The 23,583-nt window shown below is 40.5% G+C and overlaps 1 protein-coding gene across 5 annotated transcripts in view; it reads left to right on the forward strand.

Annotated features, from left to right (window-relative positions):
• NREP (neuronal regeneration related protein) overlaps window positions 1–22,506 on the forward strand; it is a 32,342-nt gene extending 9,836 nt beyond the window's left edge. For 4 of the 5 annotated variants that reach the window (XM_004377000.1, XM_004376999.1, XM_004377001.2 and 1 more), the window contains 2 exons: window positions 14,854–14,931; window positions 20,752–22,506. In XM_004377000.1, the coding sequence (XP_004377057.1) occupies window positions 14,854–14,931; window positions 20,752–20,877 (204 nt within the window). In that variant the 3' untranslated portion in view covers window positions 20,878–22,506. Of the gene's footprint in view, window positions 1–14,853; window positions 14,932–19,014; window positions 19,075–20,751 lie in introns of all 5 variants that reach the window. The other variant, XM_023731977.1, reaches the window with a different exon arrangement.
• Window positions 22,507–23,583: the final 1,077 nt, after the last annotated feature.

Raw genomic sequence — 23,583 nt, forward strand, 5'->3', positions numbered from 1 at the left:
AATTTATACATACATTGTTATGTGACCCTAATTGCTCTCCCTATACTGTGACAGCACACTCCTCCTTTCCACCCCTGATTTCCCATGTCCATTCAACCAGCTCCTGACCATCTCTGCCTTCTCATCTCACCTCTGGACAGGAGCTGCCCATTTAGTCTCATGTATCTACTTGAGCTAAGAAGCACGCTCTTCACGAGTATCATTTTAGGTCCCATAGTCCAGTCTAATCTTTGTCTGAAGACTTGGCCTTGGGAATGGTTTTAGTTCTGGGTTGACAGAATCTGGGGGCCGTGCTTTCTGGGGTTCCTCCAGTCTCAGACCATTAAGTCTGGTCTTTTTACTAGAATTTGAGTTCTGCACCCCACTTCTCTCCTGCTGCATCAGGGACTGTCTGTTGTGTTCCTTGTCAGGGCGGTCACTGGTGGTTGCCGGGCACCACCTAGTTCTTCTGGTCTCAGGCTGATGCAGTCTCTGGTTTATGTGGCCCTTTCTGTCTCTTGGGCTAGAATAAAGCCCTTCAAGTGTGAATTTAAGTGACAATTCCTTTATTAATCTCCTGCTTTCCTGTACACTTTCCACACCTATAACATTCTACTTGTAGCTCGTTTATTCTACATGTTTTCTACCCTCCAAGATTGTAAATTTGAAACAGGGTCATTGATCCCCTAGTAACTGAGCGTCACCCCTCTTTTCTTGATAACAGTTGAGGCTATGATACCTCATTTTTTATTTTTCCTTTATTAGCAGGATGGTGAATGCATATGTGGAAAAGTTTTATCATTGAGAGGGGACTCTCAACCAGCTAGTGAAGTGTTTAGTGTTCTCTTTCTACAAAGTGAAAGGAAACCCTAGCCTTCATTGACAGACTCTACTGGGACCTTAGAACAGATCCCACACCCAATGAACCAGTCTGATCTCTGCTCCAGTACCTAACCTAGAATTTGGCATATCATCAGTGATCAATAAATGTCTGTGGAATAAAGAAATGAGTCAGTGATCATGGATACCCAGAGGTCTGTCATTTCTGGGCAGAACCAGGTGGCCCACCTTGGGATTTACAACTAGTAACAGCCTGACACTTTGCAGAGTTGCGACTGTAGATTAAAAAATTGTAGTCCAGGAAATGAGATGACCACACAAACTTGAACTCATTGCTGAAAAGCCACTCTCACTGAACATTTTTTAAGGCTCAGTGTTAGGGAGGTGAGAGGGGAGCATTCAATGAAATTAAGCCTACTACAAAAAAGACTCCTAAGTTGTGTAGTCCCTTTTCTCTCCTTTAGGCAGGTCATGACCTGAAAGAGGCCAGAAAGTTAGTTTGATATGGTGCTGAAAGAGGAATCTCCTTTTAGGGTAGAGTCACACGACTTATCTAGAATGGTGGCTGTGGAACACCATCATGCACTTGTTTATTAATGGTGTTTTTCCAGCAGGAGGCAGAGTTTGTTTCTCAGCAAATCCGCTCTGGTCTCACAAGGTAATGAAATCTTATCAAAATATTGCATCTTACTATCTTAGAATGGTTTCCACTGTAAGCTTTTTGCCTTAACAATGTTATCATTATCTGGATGGATATATTTTTTATCTTTGGTTTTAGACTTGCTTGGATCACTGTTCATCCTTACTTTCATAGAGTAAACTACAACTTATGTTTAAAAAGAAGTAAAAGATGCACCGGAGAATGGCCAATGAAAGGAAGATCTGTTTGCCCGTTATAAGTGGAAATTGGGAGCCAGAGCCATCGATTGGAAAGGAAAAGGAGGGATAGCTGAAGAGTGGTTGCCAATAAAAATGCTGAGCCAAAGACTTATAGCGATGAGTAATTAAAGCAAGAGGGAGATTCATAATGTGCACAGAAGTTTCTGTGTGGTTGCCCAGTCCTCGCTCTTCTCCCGCCCTTACTCAGATCACCATCACACCCCACTGTCCTTTGATTACTGGGGCAGGTAACAGCCTTCCTGGCTGAATTGTGCTTGGTACAGTTCCAGCAGGGAAAAGTACTACTGTCCAGTGGCTGAACAGGGAGAAATCCACAAAGAGTTGTTTTGTTTAAAATAGGTCCAGGCATTTTGAGGACACTTTTACTGGATAAACCTATTCTTGGACAGGAAAGAGTAGAAATTAGAAGATACTGCTTCTTTGGTGACCAACATTCAGAACTGTCAAGGAAAAACTATAGTTAGTAATTAGATGGATAAGACTTTTTGACTAAGATACGTAAAAACATCACACGTTGGGGTGTATTATTAAGTGCTTCCTCCAAGAAGTACTGTTGGATGCCCTTCACTAAGTCATTGTAGTGAAAGTTACTCAGAAGGCTTACTGGGACCAAAATGGTCTGAAAGTGTGTTCTCCATGTGCAGATTTGCCAGGCAGTCACTGAATCTCGGTAGAGCAGTGTGTCGTGGGTGTTTGCTGTACTTAGTTGAGCGCTTAGCCTAGTGCCTGCTGCATTGTAAGGACTCAGTTAATATCAGCTGAAAGGATGAATACTGTGCAAGGAACGGACCCACTATTTGAAAGCATGCAATATCAGGGACTTTCAAGTTGCTGTATGGTTAAGAGAAGTAGAATTTTCAAAAATGAATCATATTAATTAGCCCACCCCTTTCCTGACTATACTTCTTAGGATTTGGGGGTTTAGCTTTAAAAACCTATTTGAAAAATGTGTTTTCTTTGCTACTTTGGCACTTCCAGCTGAAGCTAATGGGACATACTCTTTGATAAGGTATTCATTCTGTAGGACTTAAAGTTAACCTACCAAATATTCAGTACCTCGCAGAAGTTACCCACTTACTTATCAGGGGCTAACGAGTGTATCCTGACTCATGGCCGCCCCATGTGTGTGAGAGTAGGATCAAAAATACTGCGCCCATCTTCTCTGAGCCCTTCTCATCTTCATAATTTTAGTTCTTAATTACCTGGATTTGACTCTTTCCAAAGCCTGGATGCTCTGAACCACGATGGAGTCTCTATTTCCTGCTGTCCTTTGGAGGCTTGGATCTAATGATACATCATGAAATGCCCCCGGACCTTTAATATTTTGCTTCCTCCTTGATGATAGAATCTTAAATTGTTCTGATCTTGTTATCGAGGTCTGGGAGCCAAGTTTCCGTATCTTTTTATTTAATCTTCATTAAGCCTGTTCTTTGTCCCTTTTATTTTCACGAGGATTGCTATTTAAACTTTGATTTTGTTGTATGAGGCTTTACTGTCTACACTGTCCCAATTAACTCAGTCAGAAATTCAGTTAAATTTGTTCTTTGGTACCATAGAAATAGTTCATATGATAATTAATGAATTTTTTTTTTTTTAACTAAATCGATCAGCTATTCCTATGCTATGTTGGTTATACAGAGCCAGAGGACATCACATCTTTGACTGATGGAATACAGTACTTTACCTGTAGTGTCAGGATCAAATACTGTTCATTTTATTACTTGCTATTTGGTACCTTTCTGATTGTAGTAACTAACACTTGGCTAGTTACCCCATCTCCATCTTTCTATTTTCCTGGCTTCAGAACTGTCTGTCTTTTTAATACATTAATGAAAAATTTCCAAATGGACTCAGATTAAATTTATTTTCCTTTCTGAATTACCATTCTTACTATTTGTACACTGCCTCTCTGGTCTAGTAAGTGTGTGTTTCCTTCTTCTTCAATTAGGATCATTTTATACTTTGTGTATCTGCAGATCATTGATAAAGATAAAATTTTAATTTCAACTAAGCAGTTTTAAGTTGATTAAAATTTCAAAAAGCAAAGTAACAGTGAGCATGATTTCAAATACATGTGATGAAAGAGAAGGAGATTCTGGATTAGACTGTCAGCAGATAAGCCATCTAAGAAGGAGTGTTATAAGAGTTCATCTGGGGGTCATATTAAAACAATTTGGTTTCTCAGCAAATGCCCTTTGCAGTTAGCTGCAGTGATTGCTAGATATTTGTATTGTGCTGAACATTTCCTTCCAGGGAAAACTGGAATAAGATAAAACTGTGATTACCAGTGTTGCTTGGGTTAAAGTCCTAATGCAACCAAGCCAACTTGGACTCTAAGACCAGTCTTTCCTCAATGGCTGTAACAACACAGATACTGGGGAGTAAGCCCTTCTGTGTCCTCAGACAGCACTAATTTTTTTTTTTTGTAAGTTATTTTTGAAGGGCTATTTACTGGAAACACTGGCAGCAGAACGACAACTATCTTTGGGAAAATTACTCTTGACAGTAGGTGTCAGAAATCCATCTAAATGTCATCACAAGAGCACTCAAGAGAAGATGCTCAGCATCTACTTAGGTCACTGAAAACAGGCCCCAGCTCTCAGGGGGCTTTGTGGCACCACTCCGGGTGGCTCTGGGGAAATAGCAGCGATCCATATTCAGAGGCTGTGTCTTATGGGCAGGGAGGCTGGGTTAGAGTCCTGGTTCCTCCATTTTTTGGTTATGTGACCTTGGGCAGGTCCCCTGACTACTTCAGTATCCTCATCTTTAAAATGGTGAGGATGATAATAATGATAGCAAACACAGATCCACTTTTATATGCCTGACCCATTCATTTCATTCTTGCAACAAAACTATGAGAATTAAATGAGTATACCTAGAAAACATACATGCATGTACATACATATGCATATAACAAAAAAATTACAATTTATAGTGACCGTATATGTATCGTGCAAATGGTTAAGCACTGGACTACGAACCAAAAGGTTGGTGGTTCAGACCTACCCAGAGGTATCTCAGAAGACAGATGTGGTGATCTGCTTTCCAAAGGTCGCAGCCTTGAAAACCCTGTGGAATGGTTTTACTCTGCACGCATGAGGTCACCCTGAGTCAGAATGGACTCAACTGCAGCGAACAGCAACATAAACAAAACAGTTGCTACTGAATCACTTCTGACTCATGGCGACCTCGTGTGTCAGAGAAGAACTGTGCTCAGGAGGGTTTTCACTGGCTGATTTTTGGAAGTAGATCGCCAGGCCTTTCTTCTTAGTTTGTCTTAGTCTGGAAGCTCCACTGAAGCTTTCTCAGCAAGCACCACAGCAACACACAAGCCTCCACTGACAGACAAGTGGTGGCTGTGCTTGAGGTGCTTTGGCTTGGAATGGAACCCTGGTCTCCTGCATGGAAGGCCGGAAAATTCTACCACTGAACCACCACTGCCCTCTGGAAACCTCTTAGTGACCTCTTTTTGACCCGAGCGCTTACAGCATGCTGTTATAGATATGTCAGTGTTTTTCACTTTTATTTGTAAATCAGAAGTCTTGTAATGAGCTATCCTCTGATTTAAACCAATTTTAATTATATCCTCTCAAAATAGAAACCACCTCCTCCCTCAACTTAGTGGTATGTGATAATGCTGTTTGCTGTTGAAGAGATAGCAGTGTTTAAATGACCAGGACAGTGCAAGACAAGCATTGAGCTGTGAAATGGCTTTTGCTAAATGCTGAGAGGTTTGCAGCTGCCAGCAGAAGAGGTTGCATTGATGGAAGGAGTGAATAGTTTCTTTTGGAATGAGCACTTTGGGAGAAAATGCAGACTTTTTGGAGATCTCAGTCTTGTACATGTCAACAGGAGGAAGGTTTTGAAATGTCCAAAAACTCCTCAAAAGCAACTGGTTATCTCATCATCCACCCAGACCGAGAAAAACCCCAAATCCGTGTGTCTAGATAAGTACTTATCTCACTAGGCTTTGATTGAGGATTTCGACAAAAGAAATCCTCTAATTTTTGAGCAGTTACTTTTCCATGTTGGTCATGAAAAATTCTCATAAGACTTTAATGGATAGCACAGAAAAAAGGGAAAAACAGCGTTCTTGGTGATTAGAAATCAGATTTACTATAGTTATCTGAAGGTAAATCCAGCATGCCTAAAATTATTCAACCCTGCTGATAAAAGCAAGCCTAGATGTTTTCCTGTTAATCTTGGAATGTGGTTGGAAAAAGCCCTGCTCCTCCAGATGTCTAGTATTGGAAAGCATATCAACAGCGTTACTGTCCTTTGTGGCGAACAGTATGGTTTCAGAAATTCACAATTGCAGTTTGGTGTGTGGGGCATAGGATAGTATTAGTATTCCAGTTTTCTTTCTTTCTCCCTTCCTTTTTTCTCCCTTCCCTCCCACCCTTCCTTCCTTCTTTTGTCTTAAAAGTAGGAGAAACATAGGAAGATGTAGTGTTTATTGCTAATTTCTTGATTACAAATGAAAAACAGTTTATATAATAGAATTAGGTGGTCCAGACTTAGAACTCAGATGTGCTATGTAAATATTTACTCTGGTACCACTCCAGGGAGGTAAGAGATTTTGATTAACATACTTGTGGAGGTCAGTGGGGCAAGGAAAAGCTTATGCTGTGCTTAAATGCCTGGGGGGCCTTTTTGCTGCAAGTTAACAAAGGCCAGTGTTTTTTTTTCCTGCTGAAAAGAGCAAATTTCTTGTATTGTGGCCTTTACTTTCTTATTGTTCATTCACAAACTGCATAATCTCAGACCAGAGTTTTAAAAAGCTGCTTTATTTTTTCCCCTTTGTTTGGAAAATCTCTTCTTAGATATTACTTAGAAATTTGTTTCCAGGCCTCATTCTTGTACTTTTTCATCTGGTTTACTTTGGGCTCTTATCAGCTGCTTGTACTTTGCTTTGTCTCACTGCTGAAAAGAAGAATCACCCATTAAAAGTCACGATCTGAAGTGTTGAACTTAATTCCTTGAGTCCGGTGCACAAATTGGCTCTGATTACTGTACCAGGCTGACCTCCAGCCCAGGGGAGGATGACTTGGCAGAAATCTGAGAATTCCTCGATCAGTAACTCCCTTTTTTGGATTTATGGAGTCTTTAGGTGGATTGCTTTGTGCTAAGCATGTTCCTGTTGGAAAGGAATGAGGCTGGGATGAGAGGAGGAGTTTGTGCAACACAAATGTTTGCAGCTAGCAACAGTGTTCATGGCCCTGCAGTTAGCCAGCTGCTGCTGTGCCTTGCCTTGAACCATCCACTGTAAAAGACCCGAAAACTTGCATAATAACCAGTTTTAAATAGTGGTGAAAGAAAAGTCAGATAATGTTAACCTTTTGTGGTTTGCTACTGACTGGATTTGTTGCTCCCCTCGAAAGTCTTTCCTATTATTCTTAGAAATCAAATTTTAAAAGACTCAGCAGCCAAACAAGTAGAATCTTACATTGTGGAACAGAGTAACTGTGAAAGCTCTTTGTGCCGACGATTAATTTCACACGTAAACACTTTCATTTTGTTGCCAGTGAGGAGATTTCCTTTTCCTTTCTCTGCCTCGTTGAAGTCTAGAAATAAAATTCCACAGCTGTCAAGTTCCCACTTATTCACCAGCGGCCTCTCAAGATGGCTTCACAATGAGCTGATTGAATGGAGAGGATTCCACTATTAGTGTCCAGACAGGTGGTTCATACACCCCCACTCACAGAGTAAGGACTTACAGATCTCCTGCCTGCCTGGCATGTAATGATGGACGATGACATAATCTGCTGCGTAATATTAATAAACCATGGACGTTTTCTGTGCCCACAGCGGGCACATACACCTAAAGCAAAGCTAATGCCAGCGGGCTTAACCGACCGATCTGTGAGCTCTCAGCGTCTTCCTCATGGAACCACAGTTGTCTCCCCCGTCATCTCCACGTGTTAAGGACTTGTCCTGCCACAAAAACTAACAGTGTCAGCAGGTGTTGTGATAATAGTAGAACCACAAAGGCCATCCCTTCCTTTCCAGCAGGGGGACATTTATGGCTGTTGAGCGCAATAGTCAGGTATGGACGTGAAGGCCCAACAGAATAGGTGCTCGTGATGCTTTCTCTGTAGTTCCCCATTGTTAATAAGGGCCAGCTCCTGTCTGTGTGTGTGTCTGTGTCTGTGTGTGTCTGTGTCTGTGTGTGTCTGTGTCTGTGTGTGTGTCTCTGAGCGTGTCTGTGTCTCTGTGTGTGTCTGTATCTGTTTGTGTGTGTATTTAAATTAGGTCACTGCATGTTTCATTTAGTTTCCAAATCAGAATGTTTGCCAACTTGGGCGTTAACTATCACTTTTATTCTGCTTTCCAGAATGTGTGGAGGTTACATACATCATCTGAATGGCCCAAATGTTCCGTGTCTTTATCCTTCCTTTTGTCTCCTAGTTGCGATGCGTTCCCCTCACTGTGTGCTTCATCTCTAAGCAGCATTCACAGGATTAGACTGATCTCTAAGACTGGGTCTCTAGAGAGACAAGCTCACTGCATCATCTTTTGGCACCATCTAGGCTTTGATGTAATGCTGTTCAGAGAAAATGATCCTTGTAACTCATTTATGGTTTCACTTTACATTCTGCTGTTTCACACGACCAGCAACACCTGGGAGCAGCGTGGCTTTTGAGGGAGCTTCTTACTAGTGCCCTTCAAAGAGTATTTGCGGAAAGGAAGTGCATGTATATGCACATAAATTCTCCTTGTATTACATGACGAGGTTTCACAACCTACTGGCCAGTTAGGCAGAATAGAACATGTACACATGCAGACACACTGTTCGTTTGGCAGAGATGTTGTGAAGTATACTCCTTTGCTGCTCAAAGAGAATTAATTATGCAAGTTGGACACCTGCTGCCCTAATCAGCTTTTCCATTTGCCACCAAAGAGCCATGGATGTGCATTCTTTAAGGACATCAGACCCCACCAGGGAGAGAAAGAGTAATCTTACGGTTATGGTCATTAATAGCTGTGCCGTGCAGCATATCAGTTCACACAATTGTAGTCTGACCAAGGCTTCATGGCAGATTTCTGAGAAAGTATGTTAACCAGTTAGGTAAACAATATATGTGTTTGTGGTGTATTTAGGCTCTAAATAAAGATAATGACCCTGCCTTTGAGGATCATTCTCAGAGAGCAGTCTCCCTAACAAAATGTTGGCAAAGACAGTAAGTAAAGGAAAAATATGAATATAGAAACAGGTAATAAATAGATACAATTCAGGTTTTGCATGTCATATAGTAGAAGTGGTAGGAAAAATGTCAAGGAGCTTTTAGATTGTTTCTGATGTGGACCATAATATTGGGAGCAAAAGAGCAAGTTTTGAAATAAGAAGCTTAAAGAAATAATTTAAGTGCTCAGTTTGCATATTTTAGGACTTTAGAAGACTGGTCTCTGATTTTCCCCACATTTTTCCTTGATTTGGAGTGTTAATCGTCAGCCATTTGTAATAGTTCATACCAAGTAATAATCATAGCAAGCTAATTGCCTTGTAGACTGAAAAAAAAAAAAGTTCTCTTCACGGTGCACTGTCCAGAGAATAAAACAAGCCTCTAAATATATATAAACAGACAGAGATAAAGAGAAAACCATGAACATTTTATTCTCAACTTGTATGCTGTGATAGGCAATTAAAACTTAAATACCTAAACATCAAATAGGTTTAAGAGAATCAGTATGAAATTGAACATTTTCACCAGAAAAGTATGTTTAAATATATTATGGGTTTAAATAGATCGGATACACTTGGAAATGTAAAATTGGTTTTACCTAAGAATTGCTCATGGATATCTAAATAAACACCTATCATGATTAATGTATTTAAAACAACGTGGTTCTTCATGTCAGTTTTGTTGTTTTTAAACCTAATTGTCAGTGAGATAAATGTAGCATTGTAGAAGATACATTAATTAATGTGCTTAGCGACAAGCATAGTCATCCGTTCCGAAAATCCAAGCAAAATTTTCACATTTTCTCTAATTTAAAAAAATTTCCTTCCTCTTGATATTTTCTGCAAACACTTGTGTTCTCTTAATTGTTGAGGATGTAGCTTGCATTTCCAATTTCCTAATTGACTTCTAGAAGAATAGTATTATAGAGGGCTTTAAGGATTTTACTTGAGCAACATCAAAAAATAGTTTATTTTTGTATAGACGACGTATTTAAAGAACACACACTCATGAAGATTAAGGAAAACTTTACCTGTTTAATAAAACAACAATTTTGAGGTATTCCCACATGTACTACCCAAAACACTGAAATTTCTAAGACACAAACCACCACCAATAACAATGAGAGAGAGAGAAATCTCAGTGAAGTTTAAAAAGGATAAGTAATTTAGTTTGATTGGTCCTTAACGAAAAACACAAACTTAAACCCAGACAAGTGACTGAATGGAATACAGTATAAAGCCACATGCCCACCTTTGGAACATCAGTTGACTAGTACCAAGAAGATTGAAGAGCTTCAGTGTCCAACTGGTACAAATGGACTCCAGAAAGATGAATCTGTTTATCTGTTTTCTGACACACTTATTATTAGCACTTAAAAACCTCAATCACTGGATCATTGTTGGCTGCTGATATTCTGAAATAGTTAGAAAACTGAGGGCACAAGAAACTGGGGTCATGTTTGTGTCGTTCCCATTGTAGTCACGGAGAACTGCAGTGAGACCTCCTGGCCACAGGGGTGCTCTCCCACATGGAGGCTCATGAGCCCATTGCACTCTTTTCCCTCAACCTTCCATCCTCCTTGGCTTGCATCCGACAACTGTCATATACCCTCTCAGATCTGCTGCTGTTATCCCGATTTTCTCTCTTCTCTGTTCCCAGCACTACTGATGGTTTGGCTAAAGGTTGATTTTGCTGTATTTACTCTGTGATGCATATTCTAGTACTGTTATGTTTGATATCTGTCAGTTTGTCATACTGTGGATAAACAAAAGCGGGACAGTGAATAAGGAAGACCAAAGAAGAATTGATGCACTTGAATTATGGTGTTGGTGAAGAATACTGAATATGCCATGGACTTCCAGAAGAACAAACAAATCTGTATTGGAAAAGTACAGTGAGAATACTCCTTAGAAGCAAGGATGGTGAGACTTCATCTCACCTACTTTGGACATGTTATCAGGAGGGACCAGTCCCTGGAGAAGGACATCATGCTTGATAAGGTAGAGGTTCAGTGAAAAAGAGGAAGACCCTCAATGAGATGGATTAACACAGTGGCTGCAACAGCGGGCTCAAACATGGCAACGATTATGAGGATGGTGCAGGACTGGGCAGTGTTGTGTTCTGTTGCACGTAGAGTTGCTATGAGTCAGAACCAACTTGACGGCATCTAACAACAACAGCATTATGTTTGACAGACTTATACACTTGTTTTATTTTTTTATTGCACTTAAAGCACACTTTTAAAACTATCGTAAGTTTATCTCCCCTGCTGTCCCTTACTCCCAGATTGTGAGCTGCTAGAAGGCAAGAACCTACCACAGTGTCCATCATGTTGCAATTGTCTCATGAACCCTTGGTGAATGAATGCATGGGCATTGGTAAGAACTTTGATGTTGAAAAGTGGCAGTGTATCCCTAACTGCCAGCAGTAGAACCTGGGTAGTAGACTAGAAGATGCTCAGATGTTCAGATGAGGAAGAGATTTAAAATTGGCTTCCTGAGCCAAATCTTGAGTACTATGCAGAAAATACCAGCTGAAGGCAAGATGGCAACCTGTTTGATGTAGATATCTCAGAATCCTGAAAGTTTCAATAGTGGGCCTCAAACAAACACACTATAGACAAATTGAGATGACTTTTGACAGAAGGGAGAATAATTTGTTGCTTGTGACTACCCTTTCTCCATGTTCAGCACTGGGAAAGAAAGGAGATAAAGTTGAGGCCCTTGCAGAATACCAAAGGTCAGGTCTGAGTCATTTGAGCACAAGGGTAATTATTGTCAATAGATCTTTTCTTTTAAGCCTTTCATTTTAGAGTCTGAAAACACTACAGGTATAAGTAAGAACAAGGCTGTAATGTAGACAGCATTTATTTCCAATAATCTACAACCTTTTTTAAACCTACTAAAAATAAAAATGAAGTTTAAATATCCCCTTCAGGTTCTATGTCCAGGGATATGCTGAGTTCTTAGAGACTAGCCGAGCAGGTTTTAAGAATGTAACTGAGACTCTTTCTGTCACTGCCATTTTTGGCTTAAGATTCTAACTCTGAAGGAGACCAGGCCAAAGTGACGTTTATTTTTTCTAAAGGAAACAACGATTATGATTCAAACACTAAAAAAATGGCCTAATTAGAAATGCCCTTGGTCAATTTGTGGCTAAATTAACATGTCTCAGTGGAACAAAGTTGAGGTAGGGGAGAGAGTTTCTTTCTTTGTGGGTTTTGGTATCTGTTACTCATGTCCCTAAGGTCTTTGGCAAAAATAATTGACTTTTCTTCTTAACAAAAATAAAGTTCTTGGAAAAACAAATTGTTAGAATAATGAGTGTAATAATTTTTGAGAGGCAAGTTATTTCCCCTTACAGATTAGACTTGGGTGGCTTTAGTATCGATGCTTTGAACCCAGAAGTTCAGTGCTAAAGCAGTGCCATTTTGTTAAAATGGAATACTTCCAAAAAAGCACAAGAACACAGAAATGACAACGTTTGCTTGATTTTGCTTTCAGTTGCTTCTATGTGCCTACCAAGATTTTCCATGTATTTTTATCAGCAGTTTTGGTTACCAACAGAACTTTCTCAGTATTTTTAGTTGTACTTAAAACGTGTTCTTAAAATTAGTAGAAATGGTATCCTTTTATATCCATTTATATTAAGTGTATTTATAGTTGATCCCAGTCTGGGGTCTTTGAAAGTTAAGCTCAAACTGGGATTTTGTGTGCTGTGGCTTTGTTTTAAGCTTTGAAAAACCCTTGTGTATTTTAGATGATAATTTTGTTTTCTTTACCCCTTCCTGGCTAAAGGGAATGTCCCAAACAAGACAAATGGTGGAACTCTCCCAGAAGGAGCTGGACTGAGAAGGGAAAGAAAGGTGGTTGGGGTAAGGGGAACCACGTGGCCAGGAAGGGCAGATGCAGCCCAGAGTGGAAAATAGTTCAAGTTCTTACAGGATGAGTTGTCAGTATTTAAGACTCGAATGTGGGTGGTGGCTGTGGATTGATATAATTTTTAAGGAGAGGTGGTAGGTGATTTGTGCCCTGCATAATACAACGGCAGCAGTAGAGTGGAAAGAACTGACGTGTAGAACCTGTAGGCCTGCTTTTGAGTTCCATTCCTACCCTGCACTGTCTGTGTGACCTTTGGGCAAGTCAGTTGACCTTTTTTTTTTGAGTTTCAGTTTCCTCAACTGTGTAATGAGAGTCAGACCAACTCACAGTCTACTGTGAGGAGATAAATTAGGTAAAGTATGCAAAAGAGCTTCGTGAACTGGGACGTGCTATAAGTGTTACGGGAGTAGTGCGAAGATACTATTAGATTACCCTAAAGAGTCGACACAGTTAGCCACCCACTTTGTCTGCCTCAGATCCCTTGACCAAACAGGATGACTGGGACGTAGAAAACATTGTGGTTAGCCTAGGGATCAGACTACCTTATGTAGTGTTTTCGAAAACAAAAATGGCATCTGTTTGTCAGTCTATTAGTGAGATGTGATTCTTTTTTTTCTATTTTTTTAATTTTTTTGTTGTTGTAGTTGCTGAGAATATACACAGCAGAGCAGACACTAATTCATCAGTTTTTACATGTACGTTTCAGTGACATTGATTACATTCTTCTAGTTGTGCAACCATTCTCATCCTCCTTTACCAAATTGTTTCTTCTGCATTAACTCACTGCCGCCTAAGTTTCCTGTCTAACCTTTTGAGTTGCTGTTGTCAGTTTGATCCCATATTGAGGTGTGATTCTTAATCATTTATTTATTGAATGTGAGGCTTATTTACAGAATTTAGAGAATCAGATTTGGCGGGGATTTTATCTAATTGCACCCCTCCCTTCAAGCAGGGTTATACCAAATATGAATTAGCCCTGACAGATGGTTGTTGGATTCTCTTTCTAAATTTCTTAAAGAAGGTTTCACAGTTTTCTCCTCTAAATTCTTTTAGTAAGTTAACAACACTTATGCCAAGTTCTTCCTTATAGCTGACCTAAATCTGTAGTTGTAATTTAAGTCCTTTCTGCCCACTCCTGCCTTTACTGGAGATGGAGAACAGCTGGTCAGCAACCTTCTTATGATAATAACGCTTTGTATATTTAAGGAAGAGTTACTCAGTTCCACTCATGCTCCAGCTCCCTTAGCCCCGAATTCATCAGCTAGTGTTCTCTAAATCATTCATGGCAATGCTGCCCATCTCCCTGCCCCTCCTATGTTAATGGAGCTGCTTTCGGGCAGCAGGGTGGAGTGTGTTGTTGGTGGCTGAGTGGACTTAGGGAGAATCCAGGCTGCTGCTTGCTTTCCTCCTTATGCTTTGTGCAGAATCTTAGACTTCTAGTGAATTATCAGAATCATCCCTGACAGCCTTTGATGGGTGAATGACACAGTTACCTCACAAATACAGAGTTTTGTAAGGGTATTTATCAAAGATTCCTGGGTGGTACAAATGCTTTGCACTTGTCTATTAACTTAAAGGTTGGCAGTTTGAACTCACCCAGCAGCACCTCAGAAGAAAGGCCTGGTGATCTGCTTCCATAAATATTACAACCAAGAAAACCCTATGGGGCAGTTCTACTCTGTAACACATGGGGCTGCCATGAGTCGGAATTGACTCCACGGCACTGGATTTTTGTTTAGAAAGTTAGGCCTTTCCAGTGCGTTAGTTTGCTTAGCAAGACATGCCATTAAACTGCTGCTTTGCCTGCTAAAGTTAACATTGATTGATATCTCTGCTGTCTTGGATTTAGACTTGGAAGACACTGAGCTAAAACTCTCCTGAGTGCAGTGTACGTTCAGAAGCGCACTAACAGCCTGAAAGAGTTAATGGGCTTCCCTAGTACTCTACACTGCAATCAAGAAATAAGTGACTGAACACTGAGGAGAACTGAGTTCATTAAGCTGATCTCATGAGGTTTCAGCGTAGGTCTTGTTTTTAATCTGATTGTGTGTGTTTTTATGTCTCTACAGGTTTATTACCCAGATCTGTTTGTCTGGGTCAGTCGAGAACCATTTCCAAACGAGGAAATGGAGGGAAGGCTTCCCAAGGTAAGATCCTTAGCTACCATTTTGTTAGCACATACTTCAAATTAGAAACAACATTTTTGGGATCAGAGTTATTTCTTTTTTATTTTAATATCCATTATAGTCTGTAGTGGAACCCTGGTGGTGCAGTGGTTAAGAGCTTGGCTGCTAACTAAAAGGTCGGCAGTTCAAATCCACCAGCTGCTCCCTGGACACCCTATGGGGCATTTCTACTCTGTCCTACGGGGTCACTATGAGTAGGAATTGACTTGACGGCAACAGGGATAGTCTACAGTAATTCACTAACCTGATACTGTGATGACTTTGAAGATAACATATATTTTAAAAAGTTGTGTCCTAATGTCCTATGATTCTTAAAGTTCACATTATCTTCAGTTCTTGACAAATAACTCCAAAGCACATTTTCACTTAAGAATCATGGAATTAATGTATCAAGTGTACATTATATTGATTTTAAATTTTTTCTATTCCTGGTTGGTAAACTCAAGTATGATGATCAAACTAAAAAATATCTTAAAAGTATAAGATGAAGACATTTTTGTCTGCTAATAACGTCTGAGTGTCTAATAAGATCACCTATGAAACATAACAGAAAGAATATAAATTGTTAGATTTTTCTCCTAAAATTTAGGTCTAAAAACATTTCCTATAAACGTGCTTTCATTGTTCTGACATCTTAAAAGTGCTGTTGCCTTACAAAAATTGTAAAATTTATATTTTGGATTTTGGCACCATTTCTGAAAAAAATATTTACTAGTTTTTACTGTAGATACCTTTGGACTTTGCCTGCTAGGGTAAATATCAATTTGACCTCAAGCAAGAGGGCTGTACTTTTTACCCCTGACCTGTTGATTTTGCAATTAATAAAGAAAAATAGAGTCCATAGAAAATAAAATTTCCATTTGAAAGTTTCATAAGAAATTGACCAATGGTGGGACCTCCCCTAGATATTACTGGCATATTTAAGAAACTATTTTATTTACACTAAATGATTTCAACAATGCCCTGTCTTTTACTGACAGGCAGAAGTTGAAGAGGGTGGTTCAACTGGCAGTTTGCACTCAAACAGAACAATCCTAAATCACTTTTAGTCTTTCAGAGAATTTCTGAAGGTCAAGGTTGAAATCACTGGCAGGAAAGAAGGTGAGCAAAGTGGTCTTGGCCCTGCCTGAGCCAGACTTACGCTGATCTTGTAGAGTTGGAGTGGAAGGGGGCTCAAATACGGAATACTGCCTACCAGGGCTTTAATTAAAACCAGGGCTTGGAACCAGTTAGTTCTGATTCGAACCCCTTCTGCAAATTTGCATTTCTAACAAGTTCCCAGGAAGTTATACCTGAGAATCACCTGGGGATCTTGATAAAGTATAGATTTTGATTCGGTATATCTGGGGTGGAAATGCAAAATCTCAGCAAGGGTTCAAACCAGGAATGAACCAGTTCCAAGCCCTGGTTAACACACAGCCATGCCCCACCACCCCACTACCACCATATTAACAGCTGCAGGGCCAACAGGGCATAATTCCCCTGAGGCAGCCAAGAGTGAGATATGATAGAGGGAAAAACAAAGTATAGCCTTGCATTAGTTCCTGCCCCATTCAGGCATCCAAAGGCCCTGTCTTTGATATGGTGCCATCAAGCACGGGCAAGGCTACGACAGTTTCTGAATGAGATCAGCAGCGCCTCCCTTTCCATTTGGGAAAGCCAGTCCAGTTCTTAGGCTTTGCCAACAGTGACACGTACTCCAGGGGCTTGGCACAGTGGATCCAGGGATTAGATCTTCTGTTACTTCAAGTTTTTTACTCATTTCGGGCCTCGGAAATCCTATGGGGCAGTTCTGCTCTGTCCTGTAGGGTCACTATGAGTTGGAATCGACGTAACAGATTATCAGGTTTGATTCTGGTTTTGGTATTCATACTAGCTGCATCTTACTCGCTTCTGGCCTTGGTTTCCCACTATCCTCTACTTTCCCACAACCACTGCTCCCACACCCATGTATATCCCTCCAAGACTCTTCCACCTTTGGTACCCACTTCTGGTTCTGACCTCTGGGCCCACATGGAATGTGCTGGCTTTACTCACTCCTGGAGCCCTGGTGGTACAGTGGTTAAGCACTCGGCTGCTAACCAAAAGGTTGGCGATTCAAACCCACCAGCCGTTCTGCAGGAGAAAGATGTGGCAATCTGCTTCTATAAAGATTTACAGCCTTGGAAACCCTACGGGACAGTTCTGTCCTGTAGGGTCACTGTAAGTAGCAGTTGACTCGAAAGCAGTGGGTTTTGATGTTGATTTTGGTTACTCACTCTGCTCTCTAAAGATGTGAACAGTATTTTAAGCATAATATATTTGTCCTTTTTCTAGCAGTTCCCTTCTGGAAAAGCATGTCTTTGCATAATTGTAAGAAAAATAACCTTGACTTACTTGATCAAAAACACATACTTAGTCATCAACAGGGAGGGCCATTCAACCTGGTGTACATCAGCTGAGTGCCATGCAGGCCAACCAGTCTGTGGGAGCCACTGGACATATCTGCCCTTCCCCCTCCCCCTCAGCCATCTAGACAATTCAGGTTCCTCAGTCTGGTTAACAACAATAACAAAAACAGTTGCCTTCTAGTCAATTTCAACTCATGGCGTCCCATGTGACTTAGTAGAACTGCTCTGTAGGGTTTTCTTGGCTGTAATCTTTGTGAAAGAAGATTGACAGGCCTTTTCTTCCACAGTGCCACTGGGTGGGTTCGAACTGCCAACCTTTAGGTTAGTAGACAAGCACAAACCATTTGTTCTACCCAGAGTCCTCAGTCTGATAGGGGCCATTATATGGTGGATGATGAAGGAAGAGATGATTGTTTTTGCCTGGATTCATGTAAGACTGACTCCTGGAGAAATAAGACACCTTTGTGTCCCTTCTTCAAAGTACCTTCTCCCCTTGCTGCAGAAGCCTAAGATTCTTTAATGGGGGCAGAAGGACTTTCATTCTTTTTTTTAAAAGGCGAGCACTGAGGGAAGGACAGGATTGAACATAAAAAACTCCAGCAATGCCTGGGCTCCAAAGGGAGGATGCAGAGAACTTTACCTGTCCAGGAGCTCCTCTGCCCGCAGGCATGTTGGATTACGTGTCCTCTGGGTGCTTCCTTCAGTAGCTTGCCTCCCTGCAAGGCTTACCACCTTGCCTAGCCTTTTTTCTTTGACTTGGGTGCCTCCCATACAGCAAACTAATTAAGGGTAGGATGGACAGGGACTGTTTTCATTTCTGTTTTAGTTTGCATAGCCTCAAAATCTAATAGAATGCTCAAGTCATAGTAGGCACTCAGAACATGAATATTGCATAAATAAATGCATGAATATTTTTGGGCTTCAAAAGAGTGGGACAAAAAGCAAAAATGGTCAATTCATGTCTGAAATAATCACCTTCACGGTTTTTTTCCGGAAGTACCAGCACTAGTTGCCATTGAGTCAACCCTGACTCATGGTGATTCCATGGGTGTGAGAGTAGAACTGTGCTCCTTAGGGTTTTAATGGCTGAGTTTTTGGAAATAGATTTCCAGGACTTCTTCCAAGGTACCTGTGGGTGGACTCAAACCTCCAGCCTTTTGGTTAGCGGCCAAGCACATTAACCATTTGCACCGCACAGGAACTCCCCCTCAACACATACCCCAAATTACACAAATTCCGCCCAGCTCTTTATTTCGTTTTGTTGTGTGTTTTTCATGGAGTTAAAAGATTAGTGAGACTGAGACTCACATGTAAAGAGACTAATGTTGTGTATATTCAGTTTTGAAAAGGTAAGTCTGAACTGAAGTAGACGGTTTTAAGGCCAGCCATGGAAAGGGTGTGGTTGTTGAGTGAAATAGCTTTTATAAACTTTTGATGTCCCCTCGTGGCCTGTGACAATTAAATGTAAGAATGAAATTGACAGCTATTGAACTCTTCATTTGTCCAAAACCTAAGTTTGTCACATCATGAACCGTGCTAACTGCTTGATGGGGAAACAAAAGCATTATTTTAAAGCCATTCGTATTACAGTGGATTTCTTTTTGTAATCTTGGGATTGCATGCCAAAATTTCAAGACTGTACTTATTTTCGCAGCTGAAAGGAACTGCCGAATATAATACTTCCGGAAATTCGCCTAGATCCTTTAGTGTGTTTGTAGGTATCTGTGTGCCTGTGTGTGTATGTGTGTCTGTGATTAATTTTTTAATTTGTAATTTTCTGGTTTGATCTCACTCGTATTTAATTATATCAGACTCCCCCTAATTCATTCTCAGATTGGAGCATTGAAGTACACAGTTAGTGGATTTTATATATGGCCTAAAAATGTATGCTCTCAAAGGCTGGGATTTTTTTTAAACACAAACTTTAGGTATACCAGATGTTTAATATGGAAAATCTATACAGTAAATAAGACTTCTTAAAGTTGATTCTTGCATTCAGTTCATCGTGGGGCTGCTGAAAATGTTTATTTGGTTTCAAGTTGCCTGGAAGTTCCTGACTTCTGAATTATTATTTAAATGAAATGCAGTAATTTACAGATCACAAAACAAGAGTATGGCTTTAATCCAAGTACTTATATTCAGTCAAATTGGCTTATTAAAACTGTCCCGTTAAAACATGTGACCTGAGCAAAAAAAAAAAAAAAAATCTTTTAAAACCATAATTAGTATTTTTTTCCAAGAAAACTCTAGTGATTAGTGGTTTAGCTAAAAGACCGTTCTTAAATCTTCATCATTTGCCTATCTGAAAGGGGCATTAAAACCTATTTGTGGCAGATTAAGATGTTTCTTTTACATTGCATGGGCACGTGTGCTTCACTGTCCTTTCCTCTTGCCTTCTGGTTGTGATGGAGAGCACCCCTCCTCAGCAGGTGTCCGTGGGAGCAGCATGGGGCTGAGTGCTTGACGGGTCTTTAGTCACGCTGGAACACAAAACATCAGGTGGTGAGGAGAGACTTAGAATTGTCTCTTCATACTAGCTGGAGCCCTGGTGGCACAGTGGTTAAGAGCTTGGCTGCTAACGAAAAGGTCAGCAGTTCGAATTCACCAGGCACTCCTTGGAAACCCCATGTGGCAGTTCTATTCTGTCCTATAGGGTTGCTTTGAGTAGAAACAACTCGACAGCAGCAGGTTCGATTCTGGTTTTGGTATTCATACTAGCTGCATCTCTCTTCTGGCCTTGGTTTCCCACTGTCCTCTTCTTTCCCACGACCACTGCCCCTCCCCGCCACTTTCTACCCCATGCATATCTCTCCCAAACCCTCCCACCTTTGGCACCCACTTCTGGTTCTGACCTCAGGGCCCTCATGGAATGTGCCAGTTGCTGGTAGAATAAACCATATATAAGTAAGATTTCTGCAAGTTGTAATATTTTTTTAAAAGTATTTTTTATTGTATGTTAGAATACAGATTATTACCCACCTCTACCATTGTCAGTGAACTCTCTTAGGAAAAAAATGTAGTATTAACACTCCTACTGGCACCTCTCAGCCAGCCTGATGTTGGGCCCTATCTGATACTAGAAACTATTGTCAGAAACCTCACTCTGGGGAATGCCACCTCACACATTACTGGGCACCCCATCAGAGTAGCACTTCATTCTACTGAAGCAAAGGAGGCTAGTTTCTAATTACTTCATGCCCCCACAGACCTAATATTTACATTCAGGCAAACTGTGTTTAATATGTAAACTCTGTTTGCAAAACATCAGGAGTTCAAGGATAAAAAGAAGAGGGGAGAAGCAAAGCTTTAATAAATGGTTTCAGAAGCATGCTAACTTTTATCTCTTTTTTGTGTGTTTGTCTCTTTGTGTATGGCCCCACATACTTTTCAGGGAAGACTTCCTGTCCCAAAGGAAGTGAATCGCAAGAAGGGCAATGAGACTGCAGCTGCCTGCCTGACTCCAGTTGGCGGCGATGAACTCTGCCCCCCAAGAATCAGTTACCTCTTCTCTTTTTAATCGTAACACCTCCATTTGTATTATATATGGTGTATGGGTATTGATGAGATCATGGTATCATATATGGGATTTTTTTATGTGTAAATCATCACGTATAAGAAGAAAACTATGGGACTCTGAGCCTTGCTTTAGAGAATTTACAGTGGACAAATAGGTATCATCAAACCAGTTTTTAATCATTCTGACTCAAGTGAAACGCTCAGAATTTCACACTGTGAATCCACGTTTACAACCCCTACAGGTGGGCCTTCAGGCCTGGTTCGCTACAACAATGTCTTCCAGAACTCAAACTCCCACTGCTCTCACATAACTGGTCCACTCCTGCCTTTTCACTCACACAGCTCCTGACTGCTTCTGGCAGAGGCTGAGAGTCCCCCTAATTTTTTTTTTTTTTTTCATTTAGATGTAACAAGCCTAGTAGTTTATGTTCATCAATTGTCTGTATATCTCTATATTTTATCCATGTACTCTTTTGATGTATAGAAGTAGTTTGAAACTCATTGTTTCCTTGTGGTAAGTGACCGAGATGCTGCCACAGGACCTGAGACACTGATGAATGGTGCTATTTTGGACTTTCAACATGCTCCTTGGCGAGGTAGCTCTGATGGAGTTATTTTTTATTTCCATGTTCTAAGAAGGTGTTGGTACTTTGTTTCCCTGAACGTTGTTCTCTAGACTGGATTGACTTGTTTTCCTTGTGTCTTCAGTGTGGCTTTCTTCTTCAGTGTTGTCGGTTGAGTAAATGCTACCAGAGAGTGATAGAGATGGATGTCTCATGGGTTAGCACTCATACACGTGCAATCGCTGTAGCGGGAGCAATCACAAAACTGTAATTTATTTACCAAATCTCCTTCTTTCTGTAGCCTCGCCTGCCTAACGTAGAGAAAGAAAAGCAATAATTTTACAGGCATTTTTAGGTGTCTCTTTGGGTTCTTTTTGTCTGAAAGGATATTTGAAAAAGGGGCAAACTCTTTTTGACAAACGATTTCTCGGAAAAAAAAAAATCCAAAAAATTGGCATTTTCGTAGGAATATGGAAATTATACCTTTCCCAAAAATTAAGTTGGAAAAATAACTTTACAAAGTTAAAAAAAAAAAAAAAAAAGGCAGAGCATTCTCTCGGCAGTCTTGAAAAGCAAAGTGTAGAGTTTGTATTTTTGTCCTTGCTCCCAATGAAATGGATAAACAAAAATAAAATCAGAAAATACCATCAACTCATGGAATGTTGTGGTGTTAGCCAGTCTGAAAGCCCACCTTAATTTTTATATAACTGTCTTTTAGCTCTTCCTTTGACAGGGCAGGCCTTGTTCTGAACTGTCTGCTTCTGACTGTTAACACCGATGATGCATGCACTGCACTTCTTCGTTCTTTCCTCACTCCCCCATTGGACTGAGTTTCTTGTGCATTTTTCCCCACCCTCCTTTGTTAGAGTAGGTATACCAGCTGTGTAAATAGAGCAAGAAAACAGTATTCTGCATCTGTGGCATTTATGTAGAGTTGCAGTTGTGTACTGCTGAAAATGCAGGCTTTTGTAACAATGTGATCTTTACTGATGCACTCACACAAGTACCCAATGTATTTTAGCTATTTTAGTAGGATTTGTTCAATAAATATGCAAGCTGTAAGGTAACTCTCTGACTTGGCTCATCATTGAAGAGGTTTACTTTTGAATGCCTTCATGGGTTCATGCTAATTCGTGTGCTCCCGGAGCCCCAAAAGTGAAGCCAGTAAACCCAGGGGCAAACATAAAAGAATCAGCTCTGCCTTTCATGCGAGTTCTCTTCGGTGGGTTTTATAAGATTAGAGGTTAGGCAGTGGCTCACTAGGGCTGCATTTGCAGAGTTGCCTCTGGACACAAAGGAGGGTTAGACCAAGGCCTTTTATTTCTACTCTTTTTCACCCTTCCAGGGTACTCCCACACACTTCAAAACTTATTCTTTCTCACTCCCTGCCAGTAAGACCTACTTTGTGATATCCATCATGCACACCAAAAGATACCAGACCTCACTTCTTCATGGAATATTTGCATTTTACACAGACAACAGCATTAAACTTCTTAGAGGATCAAAGTTTTAGGTAGAATTTTGAGTCATTAATACTTTAATTTATAATGTTCCCAGCTACCTAGAACCCAGCAGATGATATGAGGGGGTTGCCATCACCAGAACCTTCTGGAGGTCTCACGTGACCCTGAAATCAGGCAATACAGGGGATGCGTACTCTCCCTGTGTGGGAAATGTGGTCCGGTTTCTCCTCATCCATTATGGGAGTGAAACCTTAACTTGGGCTACACACAAGTTACTAAATTGGCTACTTGGGTTCAAAATTTGGCTGAGCAGTGGCTAAAGAACAGATCTCTGAGTTAAAAGCCAAATAGCATTGCCTCCAGACTGGGAGGACAGCCTCTGGAGAGTGCGGATCAGATACTTTCTGAGAAATCTTGGGTCTTGACGTGTATGCCGGAGGAACTTTTTAATTCAGGGGTTACTGAGTTTAATTTGAAATTATGCGCATTTCAGATGTTTGTTATATTTCCTATTTACCCTCGACTTTTACCCTTTTTAAGAGAAAAGAGCCTTAAGGCACAACTAAATCCCAGCTGCCTGCCAGATACTCAGAATTTATTCAGCCTGAAGGGAAACCCTTAAAAATGGAGATTTCAGCATTTCTTTTGGTAATCCCAACCAAAGGTTAATAAGGAATTGTA

The sequence above is a fragment of the Trichechus manatus genome, unplaced genomic scaffold (assembly GCF_000243295.1).
Source record: "Trichechus manatus latirostris isolate Lorelei unplaced genomic scaffold, TriManLat1.0 scaffold00047, whole genome shotgun sequence".
In the NCBI taxonomy this organism is placed as follows: Eukaryota; Metazoa; Chordata; class Mammalia; order Sirenia; family Trichechidae; genus Trichechus; species Trichechus manatus.